The sequence below is a fragment of the Strix uralensis genome, chromosome 2 (genome assembly GCF_047716275.1).
Source record: "Strix uralensis isolate ZFMK-TIS-50842 chromosome 2, bStrUra1, whole genome shotgun sequence".
In the NCBI taxonomy this organism is placed as follows: Eukaryota; Metazoa; Chordata; class Aves; order Strigiformes; family Strigidae; genus Strix; species Strix uralensis.
This window is the reverse complement of record NC_133973.1, coordinates 43,865,546-43,883,918: the sequence shown is the minus strand read 5'-3', so window position 1 is coordinate 43,883,918 and position 18,373 is coordinate 43,865,546. Positions and strand designations below refer to the sequence as shown.

The 18,373-nt window shown below is 36.0% G+C and overlaps 1 protein-coding gene across 1 annotated transcript in view; it reads right to left on the bottom strand.

Moving 5' to 3' along the window:
- The window catches only part of CFAP47 (cilia and flagella associated protein 47), a 347,912-nt gene that overhangs the window by 83,773 nt on the left and 245,766 nt on the right, over positions 1–18,373 (bottom strand). Inside the window, exons 52-54 of the mRNA XM_074860922.1 lie at positions 14,913–15,088; positions 12,499–12,606; positions 8,048–8,159 (exon numbers count right to left, since the gene is read on the bottom strand). Coding sequence (XP_074717023.1) covers positions 8,048–8,159; positions 12,499–12,606; positions 14,913–15,088 — 396 coding nt within the window. The remainder of the gene's footprint in view (positions 1–8,047; positions 8,160–12,498; positions 12,607–14,912; positions 15,089–18,373) is intronic.

The following is an 18,373-nucleotide window of genomic DNA, read 5'->3' as shown; positions in this document are numbered from 1 at the left end:
TTTGGTGTCTGATCATAGTGATGACACTAAAAGGTTATCACATTAACCTCCAAAGACACAAACTGGCTTATAAGGGAAATACATGGTAGGTTTTAATGAACTCTTCTGCTTACCTTTATCTAAACTAACATTGTAAATGATGTTGCTAGTTTTCTCTTCATCTGAAGTATACTACTTGAGTTTCAGTTGTGCAGGGAAAAGCAAAGTAGCTGACTACAATGGGGTCATAAATGTTTTTAAGTACTAGATAAGCAGTGAAAGAATAAAATTATGAATAATACAAATGTGAATGAGTTGAGAGAATGATCAGCTAGAATAATTGAATACACAATTACTGTGTTTATTTTTTTTTATTTAAAAAAGTACAAGGCTTTTAATATCATACATGTTTAAATAATGTTTGCATGTAAGAAGATATAAAAAGATGATTAATTGGAATTATGGGCACTCAAGATGTATTTGATAAAATGAATATAATTTACAACTAATAAAGGTCAAAACAACACCCTACAATACCTGGCACTGACAAGCCCTTTTATAAAGGACATGTCAGCCCTGGAAGAACAGGCTGCTAACAGGCAGTGAACAGGAGTTATTAAAACATTCATTTTTGTTTACTACATTTAATGGTTGAAAGATGTCTGACTGCACCAACAAGCTCTGCAACCTCTTCCCACCCCAGGGGTTTGGCTGCCTGTGCTCTGATACAGTGCTTGGCTCGGGGCTGAGGAAGGCTTGAGTTTAGGGCACAGCAAGGCAGGGTCCTCCACCAGCAGCCCTATCCCACCACACCCAGAGACAACCAGCAGAGCCATGATGGGGACAGGGATGGGGGCCCACTATGGCACTGGGATCACTGGCCATGGCCACAGTGCTGAGGCCAAACTGGAGGCTCCAGAGGGTGAAGCAGGGACACAGGTGTCCACTCCCAGCCCAGGGCAGAAGCCCCTGATGAGGCTTATGTTGCTTTTCCTTGCTGTTCCGTGGCTTTCCTTGCCATCTCAGAGCTGGACCTGGGCAGGGGCCACGGGCATCCTGGTCCTGCCAGTCATTTTCTGTGTGTATCTATAGGGTACTGGCACACCTATGGACTGGGATGCTGGTGTACAATGAACAACGAATATTCCTACTGACCGCAGTGGGAGCTAGATTGAGCAGGAGAGAGGACAGAGCTCAGATGTAGTCAACTAATGCACAAAATCTGAAATGTTGTTCTTCTCTTTTGGGAGGTAGGTTTTAAAATAATTTATCAGAATATTGCCATAACAGTTTATTAGTTTGAACACATTAACTGTCTTGTCTACTGGGGAGGTGGTATAGTATTTTTTCAAACTTTACAAATTTAATTTTATAGTTTCCACTGCAGGACAAAAAACATTTCTGGAAGGGTAAGTAGGTGGGTCTCAGGCACAGAACATGTGGCTCACCACTCTGGGCCCACTCCTGCTTGGCAGTGACAGCACCTGGGCCTCCCATGCCAGGAGCACAGCACTGCTGCGGCACCCACACTTCACAATCTCGTACATCCTGTAGGTGAGTGGGAACTTGAAAGCACGTTTGCCAGCAGCAGTCAATGTCACCCTCCCATGCTTGTCACTTTTGCAAGGCTTCTGTGTTACCCAGAATAACAGAACTAAGGGAGAGTGACCTCGACAAACCATCTCCATCCCCAGCTGCACCACTGCACAGAGTTCATTTAACTGTTCACCATCTAAACAGACCCCGAACAGCTCATTTCTTACTGAGTTCCTGGGCATGCTCATTATCCAGAGACCTTTTTTGAGATTTTTTACTTTCATTTGCAGTCCAATTCGTACCTACTTTGTTCAAACCAGCCAGCCCCATTTATCAAATGAAGACTTACAAATGAAGAAAGAACCTTAATGATTACCCCCTCCCAAATAATTTTGAATTAAATGAAAAAGCAAGGTAAAGACAGGTTGTCACAATATAATACATGATTAAATTAAAACTACATTTTTAAAATTTTTAGTAATTTCACTGAGAGATCTACATTATATGGGAAAATTACTCTCCCATAAAGATGAAAAAGACTGGAATTCAATTTTCAACAAGCATTACTTGACATATTATCATTACACAGAAAATGCACTGCCACAATGAATCTAAATAATCAACATGGAGTTATGCTAATCCAGCAGACCCTGCTCTGAAAGCAGAAAACATTTTTATTTTTTAGATTATAGATATGTTTGTAAAAAATTCATTTTATATTACACAGTATGATATTCTACTGTATCCAGAAAGTAATTTGTTTTGAAACAGAACTGGGTAAAAAAAATAACTTACTTTCTACTGAAAACCAAAGAATAAATTGTTTTAAAAACTAGAATTGAGAAATAACATTAACAACATGATTAAAGAAGGTCATACTGTGCCATAATCATTCAGTAAAATATGCTGAAGTTAACCCACCCCCTGCCTTTCATTTTGTTTGCATAAACAAGTGTCTTCCAAGATATTCATGTGAAAGGGAACTGGTATCATTGCTTCTCATAAGATCTTAGATACAACTGTTCAAATACAGAAATTGAGTATGAAGAAGACTGAGCAACTATACATGCATTATTCCTGCTATAAATCCAACAAAGGAGGAAAATTTGTCATTAAATCTAAAAGTTTATTCTCTACTCTGTTCAAAACAATATTCTTGGTCATTAACAAACTAATAAACCTTGCAGAGACTTTTGAGACTGCACTCCTCTCTGCCAGCCATTCTTTATTAAGTTATTTTTCCTCAATAAAATGTGTTTCACAGCCAATCAGGATGGAAGACAGCTTCCTGAAAAAGGTTTAGGCTTGTTATAAGCCAGGAGAATAGCAAGCTAAAAAATTTGAGTGAAAGCATGTTTCTTTTTGGCAATACAGATGATCCCATTTCTAAGAGTTTTTTTGTACATTTAAGTTACATCATAAACATATGTGTGTATAAATATAATACACATACATGTGAAATCTGTCCATGTATTTATATAGAAGGAAAGAACTACGTTGGGGAACACAGCATCACTGATGATTGAAAATTTTCATCTGTTAAATGCTGAACATGAATCCTTCTCTACTAGAGATAAAGAAAGCTGTGGTTAGGAAAGAAACACAAAATTCAACATCCCAATGTCTGTTCCCCCAGAAACTCATAATGCCCAATATGCTAATAAAAAAGAAGTTAGGAATTTTGCAGCAAACTTATAGGAGTTCAATTCTGTTCCAACTTTTAGAGAATTTGTCAGCATTTATAAAGATGTTAAGTTAACCCATACAGTGTAACGTTGACAAGAAGAGAAAAAAAATCAGGCATGGCTTCTTAAAAAGAGTAAAAAAAGAAATGATAATCCAAATCACACTAAAAGAAATCCTTGAATACTTTTATCAAATTCTTGAAAGACAGCCAGGACAGTACTTTCCATTTAAAGCTGGTTTAGAATACAATTGCAAAGCTGCTAACAAGATACATATACTTTTCTCATTTTCATCAGTTTACAAAGAAGTTAATGGAGCTGCTCCTAATTTACATGAAGCTGACATGAGATTTAAAGCCTTCGAATTCCATTTAGACTTCATTAAGCACCCAAAAGTTCAGGAATACTTAAACATAATTCAACTGGACCTCAGGAAAGCCTATTATTAATGATGTCAGTACTTGAAGTTGAATCATATCTATAGAAAATAATCCCTTGTGGTATTTCAGTAATGCCTTCTGTTGCAAACTGGAACTGGAACAAACTTCCACACACATGGAAGAATGATAAATATGATATATGAATATGATTAAACTCTGAAATATTAGTCAAAATTTTGTTTAATATTTCAGGCAATCTCTAAGGAAGATAAAATTTTCTCTGATATTTCTGTTGAATCTAGTTTAGCTAATATAAGTCAGTGACTGACAAAATCCATTTGAGATATTTTCTGACAGCCCAATGTCTTCAGCAGCTCTACATCTTAGATGACATAAACCCAAATATGGATAATTATATGAAATATTAAAATTAATTATGCAGAATTCTAAAATAACTTTACTAATTCTCTTCAAACACTACCTATCCTAATTGAACAATCCCGTCTTCAATCTATTGTTCTAATAACTTGCTCTTTATTGTTACATTTTATCTGAGGATTGCTCAAATCAGAATTTTTCTGCTGACAAGAAAGCATTAGTTACTTTAAAGAACGCAGAAACTTAAATAATTAATACGGGAAACTTCTTCCACACATCACAAAGACATTAAAACAGGCATTAATATAAACTAATTGCTGAAACATAGGTTACAGTTTATAAGAACAAGCAGTAATCTTCTGGAAGTTGAACACAGTGCTGTATGGAGGGACTAAACCTAGGATGCAGTATATTCAGGAGAAGTAGGTATTTAAACAACACCCCCTGCCTTTGTTATCAAAACTGTGAAGGAAATCACATTACCGCTACAAACATGGGTCTGCAACGTAAAAAAAAAAAAAGTTCATAAAGGGACAAATACATAAAATGTATACTAGGTAGTTGCTTATAGCAAATTCACAAAAGCTATCCTTTAACTGGAAGAACTACTGTAATTCACAAACAACATTTCAGAATTCAATACATAAAAAATATATAGCACTGAATATTCTATTAAGAAGAAAAGAAAGAAAATTACTGCAATTAGTGTTGAATGTGCCTTTTGTTAAACAATGTAATGCAGTTATTGGTGATAGGTGAATCTCTGGTGATAAATCAGGAAAGTTGAAAGGAGAAGATTATTTTTTTTTTTTAATATCCTGGACAAGGGAACATACAATCTGCAGGAGCCAAAAGTCACTATAATTAAATCTAATCCACCTCTATGCCAATGACAAACATAACATATAATACTCCTAGGTTATTAATATAATTCACATCCATTACTTTTCTTAGCTCCTATTCAAATACCAATTGATTAAATGATTAGTAATAGAGCTTGTTGAGTTTTAACATAACGTATGAAGATGTGTTAATATGCATGACATAAAAGACAAACTAAAATAAAGATTACAGAATCACAGAATCATCTAGGTTGGAAAAAACCTTGAAGATCATCTAGTCCAACCATCAACCCAACACTGACCATTCCCAACTACACCATATCCCTAAGTGCTATGTCAACCCGACTCTTAAACATCTACAGGGATGGGGACTCCACCACCTCCCTGGGCAGCCCATTCCAATGCCTAACAACCTGTTCTGTAAAGAAATGCTTCCTAATATCCAGTCTAAACCTTCCCTGGCACAACTTGAGGCCATTACTTCTTGTCCTATTGCTTATTACTTGGTTGAAGAGACTCATCCCCATCTCTCTGTAATCTCCTTTCAGGTAGTTGTAGAGGGCAATGAGGTCTCCCCTCAGCCTCCTCTTCTCCAGACTAAACAACCCCAGTTCCCTCAGCCACTCCTCGTACGACCTGTGCTCCAGACCCTTCACCAGCTTCGTTGCCCTTCTTTGGACACGCTCGAGTCATTCAATGTCCTTTTTGTAGTGAGGGGCCCAAAACTGAACACAGTAATCGAGGTGCGGCCTCACCAGTGCCGAGTACAGGGGTAAGATCACTTCCCTGTCCCTGCTGGCCACGCTATTGCTGATGCAAGCCAGGATGCCATTGGCCTTCTTGGCCACCTGGGCACACTGCTGGCTCATGTTCAGCCGGTTGTCAATCAACACCCCCAGGTCCCTCTCTGACTGGCAGCTCTCCAGCCACTCCTCCCCAAGCCTGTAGCGCTGCTGGGGGTTGTTGTGGCCGAACTGCTGAACCCAGCATTTGGCCTTATTGAAACTCCTACAGTTGGCCTTAGCCCATCGCTCCAGCCTGTCCAGATCTCTCTGCAGAGCCTCCCTACCCTCGAGCAGATCAACACTCCCACACAACTTGGTGTCATCTGCAAACTTACTGAGGGTGCACTTGATCCCCTCCTCTAGATCATCAATAAAGATGTTAAACAGGAGCGGCCCCAAAACCGAGCCCTGGGGGACACCACTCGTGACCGGCCGCCAACCGGATTTAACTCCGTTCACCACAACTCTTTGGGCCCGGCCATCCAGCCAGTTTTTTACTCAGTGAAGCGTGTGCCCATCCAAGCCACGATCAGCCAGTTTCGCCAGGAGAATGCCTTGGGAAACGGTGTCAAAGGCCTTACTAAAGTCAAGGTAGACAACATCCACAGCCTTTCCCTCATCCAATAAGCAGGTCGCCCTGTCGTAGAAGGAGATCAGGTTTGTCAAGCAGGACCTGCCTTTCATAAACCCACGCTGACTGGGCCTGATCATCTGATTGTCCCGCATGTGTTGTATGATGGTACTCAGGATGAGCTGCTCCATCAGCTTCCCGAGCACCGATGTCAAGTTGACAGGCCTGTAATTTCCCGGATCATCCTTCCGACCCTTCTTATATATGGGCATCACATTAGCCAGTTTCCAATCTGTCGGCACCTCCCCGGTCAGCCAGGACTGCTGGTAAATGCTGGAAAGCGGCTTGGCGAGCAGCCCGGCCAGCTCCTTCAGCACCCTCGGGTGTATCCCGTCCAGTGCCATAGACTTGTGTGTGTCTGTGTGATGCAGCAGGTCACTGACTATCTCCTCCTGGATTGTGGGAGGGTCGTTCTCCCAGTCTCTGTCTTCTGGCTGAGGAGGCTGGATTCCCTCAGTATTCCAAGATGGTTTATACTTTTAATTTAATGTAATACTCTGTATGTAAAATATAGGGCAGTTCAGTAAATAAGTGTGATCTCCTTTAGCTGTTTTCTTTAGAGCCCCTTTTAAGAACATTTGGTCTTGTACTATTATATTTGAGGTTGAAAGCTGTTTAGTTTCTGAAAGCCAAAAATGCACATATTATAACTTCATAGCAGTCCTCTGTTTTCCCTATACAATCCGTTTTCTATCTTCTCAGTTTCATTTTAGAATCTTATTACAATATTCCTCCAACTAGCCACTATAAACCAACTAGCACAGATACAATCATAGAATCATAGAATAGTTTGGATTGGAAGGAACCAACCAGCTCTGGTGTATGTCTTCCCTGTGTTATCTTCCTCGTGTCTAGAAAAGGTGAAATTGCCATTTCTTTCCTGTCCGTAACAGGTTTCTTCATTTTCTTTTTTCATGTTAAAGCTTCTATATTCACATCCTAATAAGAGGTCCCCTTAACTCCTTGCACCAGTTTCCATGCATCCTCCCTTTTTCTCATCTCCCCATCAAAGAAAGGACACATATTTAATAGCATTAATTGCTAAAAACATCCAAAGAGTTTATAAAGGACCTGTACTATTAACTAGTAAACAATGGTTAAAAATATTTTTGAGAATTCTGACCATCTAGAACTCCAGCCAATCTCCATGAAAATGTGAAAGCTGAGCCCATCTATGCAACTCTCAGCCCCTGAAAGAATGAAAATGTTAGGCAGAAAGATGAAAGGGCTTCTGTTATGGGGAAGGAAAATGTAGTGTACATAATAGTAACAGGATGAAGATTTTCTTGGTAGAAATCAGTCTCAGGGTAAATGTGAGTTTGAAGAATAAAATGATTCAAGGTATTTGCTTGAAGCTTTATTGCAGCCAAATTGATCAAATTCTTATTCATAGACCCTGCAAGTTGGTTATAACTGCCAACTTATATTCTTACATTAACATTTTATCTACTTACCTAAATATTTACCTAGTTATCCTGTTGATTCTTAGAAACTTGTGAAGCTTCTAATACAGCTGGCTAGTTTACAACTTCTCCTCCTAATATCTCCTGAATATTATTTGCAACCAACTCTGCAGTCCTTCTCAAAACCATTCCACAAACCATTCCAGGGGGGGAAAAAAAAAAAATCTATACTTCAGCTTGCGTTGTTTTTCAAGTTTAATTGTTTTCGTCCTCAAGCTATAAAATCTCTAGAATACGTACTTATAATGCCTCTAATCCTTGAGACTATGTCATGCATTCTGAACCCACAGTACAATACACAATCCTATATGTTTTGAAAAGAAGGGTCTCTTTGAACACTTTTGTGAAAGCACAGAAATCTTACTTACAGGGTGTTTTGGATCAGTCTCAGTTGAAAAATTGCTAGGATTGCTGTTAACAATTTCTAGCTCCAGAGTTTCATGTGTAGGATTCAAGAGAGGTATGTATAGACAAGCACATCTGGAAAAAATACATATAAGCAATGACTATTAATTACAAAGCTTCTTCCATTGCATTTTATTATTCATCACCTGTTTTCTTTCTTGAAAAATTAGTACTTTTTAAAATAAGAATTATGTTTTATTGCATTAGCATTTTCCCACTAGTATGGGCACATATTTAATAGCATTAATTAGTATTATTAATAACTATTAATAACAATAAAAACTTGTAGTAATAACCATTCTAATACTTGGGTTACTTGTAAGGGCAGAATTTGTCTTGCTGTACTTCAGTTGCCAGAAAGTTGGTTTAAGTTAGTTGGTTAAAAGGACTGTCTAGCTCCCTCAATACTCAACAAGGAGAACTGGTCCTAATGTCAATCACTAGGATGTGGAATCACTTTTCACTGTCTACAGGAGGAGCCTAAACTTAATACCTTTAACTGGATGCTTAACTTTTAGATAGGAGGAAATTAATCCTAGTGTCTTTGATACCACAGATTCATATTTATTCCTAGGCTCCAATTTGCAGATTTATGTCTCACCTTTCTTTCCTTACTTTCTGTAGATCTGACTTTGGAATAAAACATTTTAGTCAAATAGATAATTCGGAGTGCAAAGGCCAACAAAAAAATTGGTTCCAAAAAGTAAAATAATTTAAAATATATTTTATTATTCTGTAGTCTATCCATGGACTCATAGTCTGCCTCAGGAAAAGCAATGGACAGAAATTAAAGGTAATCAGATAAATGCTATCTGTAACTCCTTTTTGTCTAAGCAGTGGTTTACAGGAAAAGCTTGTAATTAAGTGGTTCTGTCAATAGCTTTTGATTTAGTGCCACTAGGCAGCCATTCTTCTTGATCATCTTGTAACCTTGAGATCTCAAAACAAACTTACTTCCACACCAGCCATTTCAATGGAGGTTCTGCGTGCTCCCCTCCTCTTTCTTCCTCTGCATAGACTCAAAATCTGTTTCATTTTGTACAATTGTTGTGTTGTTCATTATAGCATAATGGTAAGTCATTATGTTGCACATGTAGAGTATGTATTTTAATGAGTATTGTGGCTGTCTCAGAACAAAGATTGGAGTATGCTGATTGCCTAAATGTTATGCTTTAAATCAGCTGGCACTCCATTTTATAGGCTGTCTTTTATTTTCTAATTAAAGAATAAACAAACACAAGATACCTTCAAAAGGGAGCACAGTTTTCAAAATTATTTGTAAGACTCCCAAAAAATCCTCTATTCTGATCAAAATAATATATTATTTGCCTTTAACAAAGATATATGACTATAAATCACATTTTCATTATAACACCAAGGGACACAGAAAAGAGACTCAAGGTGAGTCAGTGAAAATAGTAAATAAAAAAAGTTTGAAAAATGAGATACATATATTGGTTTTGCCATAATTTATCTACCTAATGGATATTCCCCTCTAGCCAAAGTTGTGGCAGCTCAACTGCTAGATTGCTCCACATATCTATCCTCTGGAAAAAATTAGTCCTTTAATCATAGCTAAATCAGTAAGGAAAAAGAAAATATAAAAAGCAACATTCAGAAGAGAAAGTATTTCAGTCAAGCTTTACAACTGTAACTTCAGGCCCTAAAACTTGTGTACAGGTGGGATCCTTCCAACATATGCAGTGATATAAATCTGCAGCAGCTGAGTGGTAGACCTGTTTTTGACTATCACTGAAGGCTCAACTGCAGAGAGTGGAGAAATACCAGGAAATTTTCACACAAGAACTTCAGATTCACTTGATAATCCCCATTTTTCACATTTACCATTTCTAGCCTTTACATTTTCGTCTGGTCTCTTTCATACATAACACTTTGCCAAAGGGAAAACTGTGTTGGAATATCTGAAGTTTCAGTAAGCAACTATTTGACTTTTAGAGGTTCTCCAAGTGATAAAAATCCATTAAGAACCTCTGCCACCCCACACAGATTGACAACCACAGTTATGCTAGAAAAAAATGTTGCATATGACAGTAAATTCAAGACCACTGTGAACATGATTTGACTGACTCATCTTCAATGACTCTACTGTGGAGCCCGTAACAGGATGGATAAATGAAGATGGAGAATATCAAGGAGAAGGTTTCCTTGCTTAGAGGCACATGCTAAAGGATGTGATAAATCTACCTTGACAGAAACAAGAAGCAGATCTGCCTGTGATAAACCCAAAATGTTAGGGTATCTGAAGAAGGATTAATAGATAAACTGTTAGAATTTCTTCTTTTCTCTTTCAAGAATTGATCAGAAATTGATTCTAAATGTATCAATGGGTTCTTGGCTCTTAATGCAGTTTCAACTGATGTTTCAAGGACAAAATTCTTGAATTTTTCAGATTGATAGCAAAAAGAATGCACCAAGCACATAATAAAACACATTACTCCTGGAAAGATATCACATACGATAATGCTTCTTCCACATTCAAGGAAAAGGTGATAGAATGGAAGTTAGTCTCTTAAAGAACTACAAAGCTTCACCAATCAGAAATGCTTTAAACATTTTATGACATTTGCAGTCAATATGTTTCTGGGAACATAGCAAGGAAGTACACCCATTCAAACCAAAACAAATTAATATCTTTCTTAAACAGACAACACATAAACTTCTACCTGCATTGACTTTACATATTCAGCATGCATTAATGAAGCTAATTGATTTGGACTAGCTCATCTTTTCAGCAGGTAGAGTAATTCTCAGTAATTTAAGTGTAACCTCAATGCCATCATGGGTTACAATTGTCAAAAATTTTGCACTTCAAGAAGAGGACATTATGCTGATGACACAACAGAAGTAAATTTCTGGAAAAAGGAGAGTGTTGAAGGAAATAACTGAACAAAAAGCAGGAGGCTTTATGAAACCAAGAATATGGCAGATAATGCAGACACAAAAGGAAGAAGTTTGTCAGTTTTGTCATCCTGTTTTATAATACATATATAAAAAGATATATGAAAGAGACTACTGTTAATTTCCTGTTATACATTATTGTTGCTGCTGTTGCTGATAATTAATTAAATAGTACTTCTCTGTCCTTCCATCACTATCTGCCTAGGGCAGATATAGATGAATTCATTTACATATGCATAGGAATTATAACATGCATCTACATGTAAAGTGAAAAGAAATCTCATTTGAAGAAATGGAATCCAATAAATTTGAGATGATCATTTTGACAGGCAAGTGTTGTAGTTAATGGAGCTAATCCTTTCCAACATACATTTTATATGCAGTAGAAAAGGATGACTTGCCATTCTCAGCCAGACCATTAGTACATGTAGTTCACAGGTAGTGCATGCTAAAGAAAATTCTGAATGCCAGATAGTCTGAATGAAAAGGTTTTAAGTTATTTCTAATTACTAACAGTGTCACCCTACATAGTAGAGAAAAATTATGGTTTTTACTCCAAACAGCCCAGAATTTTAAAGTAAAAACCAGGAAATAGACAGCCCTACTGATTTTCTTAGAAAAACATAGTAACAAAGGCATTGCCCATTAACTCTGGTCTGTGTATCATATATGAACAGCAGAATATATTCACCCACAAAAACTTAATCAGGTGAAATTTCATATTGTACTCTCTAACATTTTTTGCTCAGTCTGTAATGTATATTAATTATAGATTTAGTCAAAGATAAGATATACAGAAGTAAGTGGAATTTATCATTCAGAAGAGCAGTGTCCACAGAACCTACTACTAGGCAGTGGAAAAGCACTACTGAAATTCTGGCATTCTTGAAAGTCTTTTCCTAAAAGTTTTGATTTCTGTCTTGAAAATTATGCTATCAAAATGCAAGATGAAATGTTGTTGAAGGAAGACAAAAATTTGAATTGGGTTCATTTCTCTGTCTGCTCTAAGTAGCTCATTTTCTTAACACTTGCAGTGTTCCAACCATGTCTACCCCCAGGATCTGCTGGATAGAAGTTGTATTACTTTGCCATTTCTTGAGAAGTTAAAAGAAATTGCTAACTGGTATAACAAACATTTGTAAAGCAGGACTGTCAGATATATTCCTAGTACAGAAAGAGGGGAAAAAAAAAAAAAAAAAAAAAGAAAATAAAACAAACCTACAGAACTCTGTATTACGGATATGTATTATTATAGTCTGCAGTATTTTCAGAGTGATTTCTATATAAGGACTTCAAAGGAAGCCTACCTATAGGCTACAATTCCATTTCAATTTTTTTCTCCAAAGAGAATTTCACCCATATCTATTAAAATTATCTGCAAACTACTTTAGTACAAAACCAGCACTATTCTGGCTTTTTGATGTAAACTCTTCATATGTTTTCCATGATACTTCAAACCAGTGACCAAGTTCAGCACTATGAACTACATACTTACTTTCCAAGCTCACATTCTATTTCAGGTAGACTAGTTGGCAATGGTTTCTCTACAATCAACTTCAGTGCATACCAAAACTCTCCAATGATATCTGACAGGAATATGACACTAAAAACAGAATCATAAGCTTAATATAACACAGCATTTGTGCAGACAATAAAAAATATACAGATTAAAATTCAGGAAAAGCCTAATGAGTTCAACACGGTGAGTTCTTTAATTAGCTCCCAGTTTTCCTGTAATACTTCTTGCTGGTATCTGAATTCAGCTACCAAAACTAATAATATTTATAATTACTGATGCAACAAAACCGCTTCTTCACCTTTCTTAACTTTTTAGCATAAAAAGTTGTTTGTTGGCTTTTTGTTTGTTTGGGTTTGTTGTTTTGTGGGTTTTTTTAAAATACAGCTCAAAGCATTTCAACTGCTAACTTACAAGAGTAAGCTTTAATTTCATTTCAGTGTCAGTATTTTCTTTTTAGACATTTTGAACTCAAAGGACAAAGAAACAGAAATAATATTAGTTAGTTTTATAAAGGAAAATCTTTTCAAATCTAGAGATGAAAATTGAGGAATAGATACAGACACATTTATATGAGCATGACAAAGAGATATGCTTCAAAGGAATATTCGATATACTGCTTTGATATACAATCAAATGTTGTCATGACTGAAAATTGCTTGCTGCTAGGTGAGATATGTACAGCAGTATATTTCTGTGACAGACATTCTAACACATTCCTTTCCTATTGCAGATTTCTTCTTCTATTTCTTGGGGTTTTTGAGTAGCAGAGTCATAATATTAAACCAAAGCACTGTAAGCATATAAAAACTTACATGAAATGCACCGTGCAAACCCATGACCCACTAAGGACCAGTTCTCATTCTAAATGATAGATAACTATGTCTGCTCCATGACTTTATGTTTCCAGACTATCCTCTGTGCCAACAGAGCCTTTAAAGTGAGCATAAAACAGCTTAGGAAAGAATCATCCATTTGAAAAGGTACACCTGCGACAAACACTTTTATAACATTTCTTCCCAGCTGCTACCATAGCAAAGGAAACAGAGCATGGTTTCAGAAAAAAAAGGTAATAGTGTAGATGTAATGTGGAAGTACGTCTTTCCAGCTGTAACTGTAGTCCTTGGGAGCTATTGCAATTTAAAGCAGCTATTAGACAGCTTTCTAGTACAGTACTGCATAATTATATTGAACATGTACAGGTGTGCTTTATGTCATCTTTGCATATATCCCCCTAAGTCCCAGTCTATCAATTGGCTGAGCCCAAAGTTTTGCCAGTTAAAAAACCCTTTATTTTGTTATTTGGAAATTCTGCACTTCAAAAACACCAGAAATAATATCTGGCATGAAAAGATGAGGTTTATTCTCATTTACAGCTTCAGAATGCATAAGTTCTACAAAGTCCCACAGAAAAAAATATTTAATAGCATGATAACAGTACTCATTTTTATAAAATAGTATTGCTTGAAAGTGGTATTGTACAATGATACCTGCCATTATTCTGGTCTTTGGAAAAATCAATACAAGCAAATTGAACAAAATGTTGAAACACATGGACTTTGGCTTTGTAAACATTGGGTCTTTGAACACAAGTCATCTGTCTCTGCCCTCCTCATAAACCACCACTCCACCCTCCTCCCCATCCTCATATTTTTGCCAGTCAATTTATATAATTAAAAAACAGGGAATTGCTTTTCAATCAGCCCTTCAATTAAATAATGCCTTGCTAACCAAATTCCAGGAAAGTATGTTTTGCAATTCTACACTCTTCAGTTAGTTGCTGAACTGGTTCAACTGAAACTAAGACCAAGAGGTCATCTGTCTTTGTATTGTTAATTATCCTACCTGCATGATTTTGTTGTGATTTCCAATGTAATGAAAAATTTGTAATTTAAAACCTCTCCATATTAATTTAGTAGATCATTGATTAATGGAAGATTCTGAAGCTAAATGGATTTATGTGAAGACTGTTAAAGAGTTCTTCACCTGTTTTTAGTTGTGTAGTTATATTTTTGTTCCTTCCCAGAAGAAAAATGAAATCATGTTATTCCTTTTATGGAAGTTACAAATTTACAAAACTAGGAATTAATCTGAAGTTTTCAGAGAGAACTTCTAATATTAAGTGAAATAAATTTCTAAAACATTGGTCACTGAGTTCTAGTGAATTAGAATAACTACGGGTTATTCTACTGCCTGTCAGTCAGGTTTTTCCCCTCAGAAGAAAGTTGCTGTTTGGGATACAATATATTTAAAATTGGAAATTTTTTAAATTCCATTTATTAACTGGTTTTTCTTAGGCCAATATCTACCTCAAGTGACTGAGGTTTCAATTAAAGTGGTTCACTTATTAGTACAAGAGCCAGAACCACAAGAATCAAAACTCTGCAACTTACCTTCCATATGAAGTGCCAACAACAGCTGGGGAAAACTTTAGTTGATACAAAAATGTTTCTTTGGGCCTAAGCGTGAAAGCCTTTTGTCCACAAAGTGACTGATTCTCCAGCACCACACTCAGCTGGAGAATTTTATCTGCAGGATTAGTGATGGGAATATGAATTTCCATAGTATCCTGGAAAAAAAAACCCACAAAATTAATTATGAGTCATTACACATAAAATATCTTCCTCTTTACACTTATGAGAACACAGGCTGCACCTTTGTTTGATCTGTGAACTAACTCAGAAAAGTTGCAGCAAGAGACATTTCACACAATCTTCAAAATGTAAACTCTTTAATTCCATAAATAAGGAAAAGTTCAAGTTTTCCTGGCCAGTCTGCATTCTAACAAGTTACTTCACCTTCCAAGATATGGCTGAGGTTTTCCAAAATACACCTTACAGGCAGATCTGCTGTAGTCCCAACCAGGTAAACCCTCCAAAGCCATCTCCCAACAGTCAAGAACGGACAGTTGAAAATGTCCACTTTGCAAACTGGCAAATGATTCAGGCTGAATTCTGCAGGATCTGTTCCTCTTAATTTTTAAGTTACATCATAATACTTGACATTAAAACATCACCACAATAAACATTTCCTCCCTCATTCCTTTTTGCCATTTCTTTTACTAGTCATCTCCATATCTTTCTGTTTAAAGTCTATGAACACTTCAGGCAAGGACCATCTTTTCTTGACCGTCTGGAAAACATGTCTACTATTAAAGATGCATATTAAATTCCAGTTACAATAATAAAAGGGAGACAAACTATGGCCTGATTATATAAATATGCATACTTTACACGTGGAACACCTTTAAGATGAACAGGAGTTGCTCAGCGACAGCTCACTCTGCACAGTTCCTACACTGCATTCTGGAGCAGCCCTTGAAACACTGCTATGTTTCAGCAGTGTTCCAGTGAGCCCCTTCTTTGCTGTAAGGGTAAAAATAGTGTAACTCCATCTTATGTACCTATCTGTGTAAATATGAATATACTTTATGAAACAAAACACTTTAAACAGACAGGAAGGAATATATTATTAAAGGAAATCCACTGTCACAATTCAGGATGCATATCTGCAGTTTAAAATACGTACTTTCTATTCATATATGTTCATCTATATAAAATATGGAAAATCCAAAACCAAATACATATATTTATTTCTCTATATCTATATTTATCCCTATTTTGGTCTCTTTCCTTTGTTCTAACTAAGCAGTTGATTTCAAAATGCAGGTTGCTTTTTTTTAAACATATGGTGATTTGGTTTTCAGAGAAAAATTTTACCATACACTTTTTTATAAAAAGTAAATAATTCAAATTGCAATATGAAAGGAGAAAAAGATAACATATCTATTAAAATTAATAATATACTAAAAAATGAACGTGAAATACTTTACAACCCCACACACAGCTGTCTCACTTCTTTGAGCCTGCCTATGATTTGGTAAATTTCTATCTATTTACGTCTATAGAAAATGACTACTGGAACACACATAAAACACATTTAATGTTCTACAGATGGCAAGATTACACCAACAATTTAAATCATTCAAGTGCCTTGCATCAGTAAGATGGGTTTTCAATTTGCTGTGAAATATTTTAAAATTCAGATTAATAGTTTTTACCGATGTAAACAAATTTCTAAATCTATGTACCACTTTATTGCTAAAGGCTTCATAACAATTTTATAGTAAAACATCTACATGCTGTGTTGAGGAAATACTTTTACAGTAAAAAGGAAATATTGGACTGCTTATTTAGAAAAAAAGCAGCAACTGTCAAAGAAGCCTTTGTAACCTTGTACACAAAGGAGAATTTATATTGCAAATGTTAGCTAAATGTAAAATAGTGTTCTCTTACCAGTATAAAATGAATGCTTAGGATTATGTATTTCCCTGGAATTTCCAGGAAATTTCCTTGGAATTGCTATAAATGTTTCAGAGATCTGCTACTTCATGGATGGTAATAAGAGCGGATATATATTTATCAACAGAAAGTATATATATTGTACATTTCTAGGCCTTAATTGATTGCTATGGAGGCATAGTACTAGGATAAATAACAAAATGCCCATGCAATTGCTAAGAGTACTATTTTTCCTGAAAGTAGCATTTTATCAGAAAGAATACAAAGGACTAACAATACGGGCACGTCCCAAACACATTTATAGTCATTAATTTATAGCTACATTTCAGTGTTGTGGTTTTTTATAAACATTTTGACAGAGGAAAATTAATTATAAAAGTTGAAAAAATAAAATAATTAATCTCATTCCTCAAACTGCTTCTTGTACCAAGACTGCCAGTACCCAAGACAGAGCTATTCTGGTGCAATATATCATTTTTTATTCCTTTAGAACTTGCTGAAATCCACTTCTTGTCCAGTGCAGGTAATTTAAAATAATCTAACATAAGGTAAAATAAAATTAAATTAAATGTAAATATGAGATAACATTTATTCTCTGTGTAACTTGAAAAAACAATTGACTGCTTACACTTTATCCTACACTAATAGCCTGGGCCTATATAGAAGTGTAATATCCCGTTATCAAGACTTTGCATCAAAAAATGCTCTCCATCATCAACTGATCTTCTGTGATATTATACCTGTTTGCTGAAATATTTTCCTGACATATTTTATACCAAAGATTTTCTCATCATCCCATTCTCTACATTCTTCATTTAGCAACTGGACCTAAAGGATTTAAGTCTATAATATGTAATTTTACATTTTATTAATGTATACACTGCACTGAACTATCAAATAATCCTCCTTCAACTTTGACAAGATAGCTTATAGGAAGATGGACACATTCTAAAACTACTGTGTATAACACTTCTCTGTGTTCAAACTTCCATAATAATCCTATTCTAACCATCATCTGGTGTCAGTAAAAGCACTATCTACCAAAGCTTCTAAGAGACTAACTACACTTCTTAATGCTTTAGAAGAATTGTTTTCAATTAAAATCCAGTTTAATTAAGGAGATGACATTCATTCTGCATTTGTTTGCAGCTTTTCCAGTCCACGAACCTTAAGGAGAAAGCATTTGTACTTGCTCCCATGTTTGCCAGACTATTGCTATAGAAGCAAATTTTCAAGTCAGGTAAGTGGTAAGAAAGTTATTTTGATAGGTCTGGTGAGATAATGCAGCAGAAATTCTTCCCTTTGTAGGTCCTTGTCCACATCATTGTTTATCTAAACTGACAAGTAAAAAGTGCCTTCTTTCTCTGTGCTGCACCTAACGACAAGCAGGAATGTTGCCTACTCAAAGGTGGCAATATGCCTGAAAAAATAGATCCTGACCTTCTATATTTCATAGGGTCAAAATGATCAGAGCTTTCAATGTCACCATCAGTGTGTCACTATGTCAGTAGTAGGAGTTAAGCTAGTCTCCTGTTGTATCCTCAGTATTATTC